Source organism: Scleropages formosus, chromosome 1 (assembly GCF_900964775.1).
Source record: "Scleropages formosus chromosome 1, fSclFor1.1, whole genome shotgun sequence".
NCBI classification, from domain to species: domain Eukaryota; kingdom Metazoa; phylum Chordata; class Actinopteri; order Osteoglossiformes; family Osteoglossidae; genus Scleropages; species Scleropages formosus.
The window spans coordinates 28,698,668-28,708,793 of record NC_041806.1 but is presented as its reverse complement, the minus strand read 5'-3'; the positions used below and the strand labels follow the sequence as shown (position 1 = coordinate 28,708,793).

The window sequence follows — 10,126 nt, the reverse complement described above, 5'->3', positions numbered from 1 at the left end:
TTCAAATGCTTAGCTTTAGACTGAGCAAAACAAAATGCAAATATTAGTCTTACTATTTTTTTTTTTTTCCATTTACCTAATGGTTTTTTCCAACATTAATTAAAATATTAGGCTTGTACCATGAGCTTCTTAAATGACCTCCCCCATTTATACAGCAAGATATTTGTTCTGTGGGAGCCCTAAAAGTATCTTGCTGAAACCCTGGCAGAACACTAACTGCAGCTTCATAAACATCTACTTCTTCTAAGTAAATAACTGGTCACATAAATGTAAAAGGGTATTCTTCAGGTGGAGCAGTTCTGTAAGTTGTCAAGACACAACCCCCCAGAGTCCTCTCCAGTCTGCTGTGGAAATGGTAGGTATACTGTCTACTGAAGACCTTATCTGAGGTAGTACAAAAGCAGAAAGTAGCAACTCCTCTTAGCCCTGCTGTGCTGCACCCAAGGTAACTTAAGCAACATGTCTTACCAGACCCTTGGCATGTGATAATTACCACAACCTTTAATATTTATTTATGTTAATATATGAACCCTGGGTTCATTCCAACCTGTTCTTCCGCTGCCAAAATTATTCAGAAGTCATTTGCATTGACTCTGTGCAAGGGGACCTCTCTGTCTCGGTGTCAGAGTCAGGAATTTACCGGACAGGACTATGACGCAGGCTGCTACCCAGGGCCGCCGAGCTTCAAAGGGGCCGTGACCAAAAGCGGGAATCTCGGGAGTTTTCATCACAGCCCAGCAAACGGAGCATGTTAGAGATACTCCCTTCTTGCTACAGGAAATGACAATGAGCGCAAAAACCCGATCGGTTCTTTGACAGTCAAAACACTTCAACAGTTTCCGCCACTCCGCCATGCATACAACACAAGGTGCCCTCCCACATTCATGAGTTATGGCAGTTTGTAAACAACTGGATTTCAGAGCACACGTTTTTGAGGTGGCTGCACTTGTGCGTATGAGTGAGCGAGGAAGTCGGTCCACCTTTTGCCTTAGCGCTTGTCTGCCCCTTCCTTGCAGTTATGCTAGTGCCTGTTGTGTCTGTATTCTTTTTTTAGTGCACCACTGCTGTGGAAGGAAGTGTCTAGGCGCCGGTGCTACGCAGTTGTTAGCACACTTTACTGTACCTATGCATGTAAGTACAGGTGGATATAAATAACTCAGCAGGTAGCCTTGCTTCTCAGGAACAGGTGGAAATTAAGTTTTTTTTTCCACTGTTCTCATGTGTTTTTGCATGGGCACTCATGAGTTTGCTGTGTTTGATCATTTATTGCATCTAAATATCCCTTCAAATGATGTTCTTCTACCGGCCTCTGCTTCCCAGGATGTGTTTTAAAAGTGTTGTGACACAGAAACAGTTTCTAGACATGTATCAGTGTGGTTTTTTTGGTACACAAAAAGGTTCTGATACACATAGCAATCTATCAACATTATATCACAATAATATACTGTAAAAAAAATGTCTCAGAGAAATCCAAGTTTCTCCCTGCTTGGTTCCTTGCTGTTGGTGTCTATGAAGGATGATAGTCCTTGTAAGCATGAATCAGGGTCAAGTAGTGTCAGAGGTGGGCCAGACAATCTGAATTTTCCACACCTTGTAATCTAAAAAAATCACAAAAAACCAAAGAACTGACAACGTACCTTCACAAAAATAACACTTGATCGAAGTTATGTAAGTACAACAAGCCTTTCTTAAAACTTTTCCCTAAAACGGTTTCCTTCTGTTTCACTGCACTTCTCTGCTTGTTTTAAAATGAGCAGTGTCAAAATCCTGGATCACTACGGTGTCTGCAATGGGAGTTTTCAGAATCACTTGCTCCAGCAAGAACAGAGAGAGGATATTTTGTTTGTTTCTAATCACTGACCACAAAAACCCCACGAATATCAGCTGCCCTAACTATCCTCAAGGATTTTTCTGTCATGCTTATACACAGGATGACTTCCATGTCTGGAACTTAAGCTTGTTTGGAAATTTCCCACTGACTCAGAACCAATTCACATCTATATAAAGTAGTGATATATTCTGTGTCTAACAAAGAAAAATATTCTTGTGCAGTTAAGTGTTCATTTGTAATGAACTTTGGCAAGCTTACTGATTAACACACTTGAGTTTGGAATTCACTGTACAGTACAGGAGTGCCTTTACAGCTCATCCACACACACATTTTCTGAAACCGCTTGTCCCATGCAGGGTCGCAGGGAGCCGGAGCGTAACCTGGCAACACAGGGCGTAAGGCTAGAGGGGGAGGGGACACACCCAGGATGGGACGCCAGTCCATCGCAAGGCACTCCTAGCGGGATTCAAACCCCAGCCAAACCTGCTGCGCCACCGTGCCCCCTCGTAGCTCATCCAGCTTTTCTCAACTGCTTATGCAATTTTGAACACATTCGGCTTCCACGTGGGTTTGCATCATGCATCCATGGGAAGTTGGCCTTAGTACATCAGACAAGCCTGGAATTTTTGCTTAATTATGGAAACTACTTCTCTTGCCCTTATTGTGCAATAACCTGAGTCAAGTACAGTATTCCCCCTCGTTCACATTTAATTGAAGGGTCTCACACCTCAAATTTATGATCTCATCTCTTTGTCAGGACTGTGGTTGTATAATTTTCCACACTCAAAATTTCTGTTTCAGCCAAGTACCTTGCCGACGACACACACAGCGCAATTCACTCACACTCACTACAGGCACACATTTCACACAAAACATACTCCCATCTCCTCATCATCATGTCAACCAGAACGTATTTATACTCACTTACTTAGCAGATGCTTTTCCCCAAAGCGACTTACAATGTATACAATGTAGCGTTACTAGCCCACACACCTTATTCACCAAGGTGGCTCACACTGCTAAATATACTACGTACAATCGGTCACTCATCCATACGTCTGTGGAACGCACTTTCTGTGTCACTCACACACTGTGAGAAAACCTGAACAGCATGTCTTTGGACTGTGGGAGGAAAACCACGCAGACACAGGGAGAACATGCAAATTCTACACAAACTGAGCAGGGATCGAACCCATGTCCTCTCGCACCACCCAGGCACTGTGAGACAGCAGTGCTACTCGCTGTGCCACCATGCCGCCCAGAATAAAAAGCAAGACAAGATTTTTTTTTAAAAAATTGAGTTTAATTTAACATCTTCAACACAAGAAAATATTTTTACATATTATATACATAACTACACATTACAATGTTTAAATAATATCTATACAAATGTACAGTATCAGTGTTGACAGTTCATAAGTGTTCCTTGGAAAGTCCAGATTGCGTTCTGCGTCACTCTGCTCTTCTTCATGAGTTGTGAACAATCCTTCATCCTATCAAAGCTTTTATCCTGTTCCATTTTCAGTGCCTGAACAGGACCTCCTGCCGCAAGTCGCCCTGCCCTGCCTTGGATCCAGCATCAGGGCAGTCACCAGGGACTGCGATCCCTGGCCTGAAGCTGAACCTGTTTACAGGACCTTCTGTCACCTTCACACCACTGGGGTCTGGAGTCACATCTGTCATGTACCTACTTGTGGCCCATCACAATGTCATCGTACATCTGCAGGGGAAGACAAATCAAGAGAACATGAGTATTAGGATCAAACAGATGCCTCGCAAGTGGCACTGTGCCATGGCTACCGCACTGCTTGGGTCACTCTCACATTTAAGCGTGTGCTCTTACTGTCCTACACACAGTTAGACATGCGTACCTCGCTATCATCGGATAGCGACTCCTCGTCGCTCTCTTCCTCATCACTCTCTGGCAGCTCCCTCAACTCCTGCGCTGTAAGTGCATGGAGCTGTTGCCGGATCTCGCCGTTTGGTCGCCCATATGTCAGATGGTACGGTGTGTAGCCCCCATAGGTGAGGCTATTCACATTGGCTCCCTTGCTGATGAGGAGACGCACCAGTTCGAGGTTCTGGAGGTCCACAGCGAGATGGAGAGCTGTGCGGCCATTGCAGTGCTCCTAGGGGAGGGTAAAAAAAGATAAGAAATAAGAGAACTGCACACACCAGACTGCACTTCCTACTTACTACAAGTCCTGCGTTTTGTCATGACATTTGAGTGCTTCTGGAAACACTCACCTGTGCATTTACATCGGCACCAAGCTTAATAAGGCTCTCCACCAATGAGAGGAAGCCATAAATGGAGGCCAAGTGCAGGCAATTGTGACCTGTGAGAAGACAAGAAGATGCAAGTCAGAGACCGGTGTCCAGACAAGAGGTTCATAAGCCACAGACCTGCAATGCAAAGAGGTAAACCTACCACTGTAGTTTGGGGTGGCAAGAATGGAAGCCAGGTGCTGGGTGTGGACTTGGGTGAGGACACTGAAACAGGATAGAGATCCCTTCTTGCAAGCGATGTGCAGCGCGGTGTTGCCATGGTCATCCACCACCTGGGGGTCACAGCCCGCCTCCAACAGCCTGGTCAGCAGGTGAGGCTGCTCCGTGATAACCGCCAAGTGCAGGGGTGTCTGCGTAAAAGAAGACAGGGGAAAATGAGCCATCACGACGCTGATACACCGGAAAAGAATTCACTGTGGCAAGAGAAAGCAAAATGCAAATTACCTGTTTCTGGTGGTTCTGTGTGTTCAGGAAAGGATCATTATATGACATGTTGATCATGCTGATGGCATAATCTTTTGCCTCATGGATGATAGCAAGGTGGAGAAACCTGCAATATTGGAAAGTAAAAGGGGAAAAAAATTAGCAAAAGCACACAGGAGGCTAAGCACTTACAAAACAACGTTTCTTTTTTGTCGCCAGGTTATTTCCAGCCGAGGTCGCTTGACACATCTCATGCGTTATCAGCGGCTACGATTCCGGGCAGCGCGTGCCAGGGACTTTCCACGTTACGCTTCTGCGTAGCTCCGCCCACAAGTTTCCTCGCACAATATGCGCCATTTGCAGAAAGCTCGCGCGCGTTCACGCGAAAGTCCCCAATTTAGGCCACCAACTTTCGAGCTGCTCTAGTATTTCGCGGTTTAATGCACGAACATGAATCCACGCAACTTCTAAAAGTTCGCACGGCTGAGGCAACCTCTGCTAGACAGATGTGTTCTGAAATAATTCCCGATTATATAACAACGATTTTTCGTCATCTGTCATTGACGAGCTTTTTTTTGTCTATGAGTCTATATACTATATATATACTATTTGCCAGTACAGCTTCAGCTTGTGTGCACAACGCGACTAAATTAACTATTAAAAAAAAATTTCTCTAAGCAATTATTAATTATTTATGTCGGCGTCTTGCAATTCAATTTGTGGAAACGGGACTGGGGTCGGGGTGTCACGTACGTGTCTCCGTCCTCCGTCCTTTGCTCTTTCCACGGCTCGCTGCTGTATTCGACGGGTCGGGAATTCATGGAGAGACTTTGAAACTCCCTGTGGATGCGCTCGTAGTCGCCCTCCGCCATGGAGTCCACTCCGCTGTCCACTCGCTCGTCGTTGCACGACATCTTCTTCGGGTCCATAAAGTCCCTCTCATAATCCATATGGGCGCTGTTATTATGGACTTGGTACATATCCATTGCTGTAACCGGGCGAGGAAAGCAAAAACAACCAGTCGTCCGCACTGTAACAATGAAGTGCCCCGCGGAGGGAGGAACGTTTTAACTAGTGCGAGTTTGAGGGTGTGGGCGGAGCTTCTCTCGGGGCTTTCCGACATGTTTACTGTGAGTTATCTGAAGAACAGAAGGGAAACTCAGCACGGGTTTTTATGGCGAAAAATTCCCCCCAGCAAATGAGTTCGTACACTAATAATGAAAACGTGTATTTCTCTAAGGCTCCAGCCATAGGAATCGTCGATGAATGGTGAATGTGAATAAAACATGAATGAGAAAGGGACAGACAAGGGTACGAGGAGCTTGCTCTACTAGGAAATATGTCGTCAAACCCAGTGCGCTTCGTGGTCTCAGTATAAAACGGAAAGGGACAAAACAAAATGAAAATAGAGAAGCGACCCAAAGGTGTAGAAATAAAGTTGAACGTCGAAAGTGTGTGTTGCGGACAGGTTTGCAGTAGCTTACGTGGAGCGGCTTGTTTTGCCTCAGGAGAAATTCCTGCGTTAAGCGAATGGCGCGAGGAATGTACTGGAACTCTTGAGGATTTTAGGAAAAACTTAATTTGGAACTTCCCTCTTAAAACTGAGCTGCACTAAACTTTGTTCTACTATTACCATACATTTCATTTCCTCACACCATGGCATGTACAGTCTTTGTATTTGGGCAGCTTCATGTACATAAATATTTAAGATTAAAGGAGGGGGTACAGATTTGCACCTATTATTTTACGAGAGCACATGAGTTTGAAAGAAGGCCCTAAAATCAATCCAACATCAGTCAACATGTAAGATCCAGGTTTGTGGGACATTTCCAAAGCAACTAAGGTGTCCAGCAGGATGTCATTTACATGAGAATTGCGGGAATTTACAGCTTGTACAGTCAGGGCAGATTTGCCAAACAGTGAAAACATAGCAACAGTATCCAATAGTGTAATGGGCTCGGACGAGCTGTTCGCTACTTGAAGTTTGCAAAGAGATACTCTCCACTTTTCAGACCAGTCTGTTCTCAACTCAGGGGCGTGAACTACAGTGGTTCTTCACTTGGAATGTACCTGCAGTGAACTCTAAAGTACTTTTTCACAGGATTCATTGATAAACAGCTGCTTGAACAGGAAAAAAAAAACTAAATATTGTTCAGAGAGCATTACTGGATACACGTGGACAATGGTGCAGAAATTAAAATGCATTAATCCATGTGTATCTTTTCCTTTTGCTAAGATGTTTCTTTGCATTACAAGAACTTCCAAATGTACAGCCTTTTTATGAACATGTGATTGGTGCGCATGAAGTCGGTAAAAAAACCAAGTTCGTCAGTTCCAGTATGTTACGAAGCATCCTGGACCATGGTGAGTGTGCAAAACTCCAATAAAGAAGAACGGGAGCCTCCGTGGGAATGTCCCTGGCGCCTGCATCATGTGACCTCCTCCAAGTGAACATCCTGAAAACTCCCGAGCACACAGAGTTCTCTTCTGAAGAACAGCAGTGGCGTCAAAGCCCTGCACTTCCTCCAGCAGAGTTGAGGCGGTACAGGGGAACTGGGTGGGGATGCTTTGTTTCACAGATAGGACCACCCATGTGCAATGTGCCCAGTCGCAGTGTTCAACAAAGCTGAAACCATTTCATTAGCACCAGCATGCTAGTCATTCAAAGAGAGGATACCGTCACTTGCCCACCTATGACCGGTGACAGGTGCTTTGCGGGCCTGCCACCCCCCCCCCCCACCACCACCCATAATGTGTTCAGTCAAATTACAGGGAAATAGCTTTGCAAATTGCAAAACACTGGTCGACTGTTGGTCAAATCAAATAGGCTGTTTTCCAAGCAAGAACTGTTGTATTTTCACATGAACACACAGTTTTGAGCCATAGAAAAGATGACTTCAGAAGCCATAACTGTAACAAAAAAGTACATAATTTGTTAGAAGGGTTTGAAACACATTTCTCAATGTGAGGCAAATGCTACTTTAACACTTGTTAGACAGTATGGGCCAGCAGGAGATACTATGCGTTATGGTGAAGCAAGGCCTTGTGTGACTATTTGCAAAGCTCTTTATCAGAGCGAAAGCCATAGAAGGGCAACAGAATGTATCCTGGTTTTGACAACCCTCCTTTCCTGGGGCATAGAGGAGGGTGGGTCTGAGGGATTCCTGCAAGGACCAGTGCATGAAGGAGAGCTCCAGCTCAATACACACCCTCCAGGACACTGCAGGGTCAAGAGACAGCTGGAATGCATTTCATGCTGATGCAGCTGGAACCTCTTTCTTCTCCTCAAAATCCCTGGGGTTTGTCTCTTTCCTTGACATGAACTCGTGAATGCTTTCTTATCTAATTAATGTAAGTGTACTTTGAAACGTAGTCTGCCACAATATGAGGGGAAACTGAAAATTATTCTCAGGCCTCATAAGAGGTTGATTCTGTATATCAAGTCACGAGAGGCTTTATTGCCATTTCAACCATTTACAACAGTACGCGCACACACTGTCTACAACCGCTTGTCCCAAGCAGAGCTGCAGTCAACCCTAACCCAGCAACACAGGGCGCAAAGCTGAACGGGGAGAGGACACAGCCCGGACGGAACACCAGTCCACCACAAGGTACACCAAACAGGACTTGAACCCCAGACCCACCACAGAGCAGGCCCTGGCCAAACCCGCTGCACTGCTGCACCACCACGCTCCCCCACAATCAATAGTACACAATGAAACAAATCAACATTCCTCCAGGACTATGGTGCTACATAAAACAACACAGTTAATAACTCAGACTACATAAATATTTTTAAATGACACCCTGCATAGCTTTAACACCTCATTAAAGTCTGATTTCAACAGCAGGAAATTAAGTTTAGAAGCCTGGAATTAATTCTCTGAGTATGTATAAAAATAAAAAAAAAAACAAATATCCTTAGAAAATTCACAATAAATGAGATAATGTTGTGTCATATTTCACACGTATTTAGTATAATGCAATAAATCAAGGTACTATTTTAATATTTTCCACCAATCAAAGAAAGCGAGGTGCCACCATGTCTCCATGTCACAGGACAGTCTGCCTGCTCAAATATAGCATAATTCTTCACTGACGCCTTCAAAGCCACGCTTCTGCTTTCCACTGCTAGCAGACAGGCAGCAGGACGAAAAGCTCAGCATTACAAGACAACATTTAAACTCCCCCTTGGTGGCCCCCTCCATATGCTGGCCCTGAGCATTAAACTTGTGTAGCGGGTAAGAATGGATTCCACGACACAGCTCACACACAAACAGATGACAAGTACTCCTACTTTCTATTCTGAGCAAGTAGCTTGTATGAGCAATTCTGGAAGCATTTATGCTGGAAATCGGCAGTGCTGACTCACATGTGATTCATGGAAGGGCCATCTGATCAGACCACATGAAATCCCTGTGTGTCAGTCTCTGGGACACATGCATCGGATGCCCTTAGGAATTTACAGTGTCGGATGACTGACATGTTACAGTAAGCATTAGTCAGTTTACAGTGGTTCCAAAGTTACTGACACCGAGGGTGACAATTCATGGGTTTCTTTCTGCCAGTCAAAGCCATAGGGCACTCGCTAGTGGTTTCGCTCTCATTCTGTGTTCACAGGGCCTTCAGTGAACTCTTGACTCATTCAGCCATGCTTTGTGCCTGCAATCATAAAGTCCAGCTCTGTACGAAAATTGAGAGCATAAATACAGTAATACCGGATTGTCATTTTTATTTATTATGGTTGTTTCTAAATAGTAACCAAACATGCAATGAATTATATGTAGGACTGTGAAATATTTCATGAAAACTGCAATAATTTTGTTTATTGTGCAATGCAGGGTACAGATGAGGTAATGCTCATTATATTGATTAAACTTGACTATATTATTTACAGCTGAAGCCACTTATTATGCAATGGTACATTTCTGTTATTCTAAGGAGTACAGTATTATTAGTCATAAATTAATTTTTGTGCTAGCTCAAACAGCATGAGTAGATAATGGTTAAAACAAAGTCAACTTTATTGTCACTTCCACAATATGTTTACAACATACATCAGAGTGAAATAGCATGTCTCCTGGACCATGGTGTGACACAGAGGACAACATATATAACACATACTATTGCAGTACAGTTTACAATACACACACATCATCTAAACCGCTTGTCCCATACGGGGTTGCAGGGAGCCAGAGCCTAACCCAGCAATACAGGGTGTAAGGCTAGAGAGGGAGGGGACACACCCAGGACGGGACACCAGTCCATCGCAAGGCACCCCAAGCAGGACTCGAACCCCAGACCCACCAGAGAGCAGGACCTGGTCCAACCCACTGCGCCACCACACCCCCGCGCCCCCTGCCAGTTTACAATAGCTAACTACTAAACTAAAAACACTGGAATACAGCGCAGTGATGTGGTCAGTACACACACACACACACACATTTTCAGAACCGCTTGTCCCTTACGGGGTCACGGGGAACCGGAGCCTACCCGGCAACACAGGGCGTAAGGCCGGAGGGGGAGGGGACACACCCAGGACGGGACACCAGTCCATCGCAAGGCACCCCAAGCAGGACTCGAACC

The 10,126-nt window shown here is 44.8% G+C and overlaps 1 protein-coding gene across 1 annotated transcript; it reads right to left on the bottom strand.

The window, feature by feature from the left end:
• Positions 1–3,122: 3,122 nt before the first annotated feature.
• On the bottom strand, positions 3,123–5,603 carry LOC108923979 (NF-kappa-B inhibitor alpha-like). The gene is made up of 6 exons (XM_018735056.2): positions 5,294–5,603; positions 4,562–4,667; positions 4,260–4,467; positions 4,079–4,167; positions 3,703–3,960; positions 3,123–3,551 (listed from the first exon to the last, which is right to left on the bottom strand). Exons 1-6 carry the CDS (start codon positions 5,524–5,526, stop codon positions 3,519–3,521), a joined length of 927 nt encoding a protein of 308 aa, XP_018590572.1. The 5' UTR covers positions 5,527–5,603; the 3' UTR covers positions 3,123–3,518.
• Positions 5,604–10,126: the final 4,523 nt, after the last annotated feature.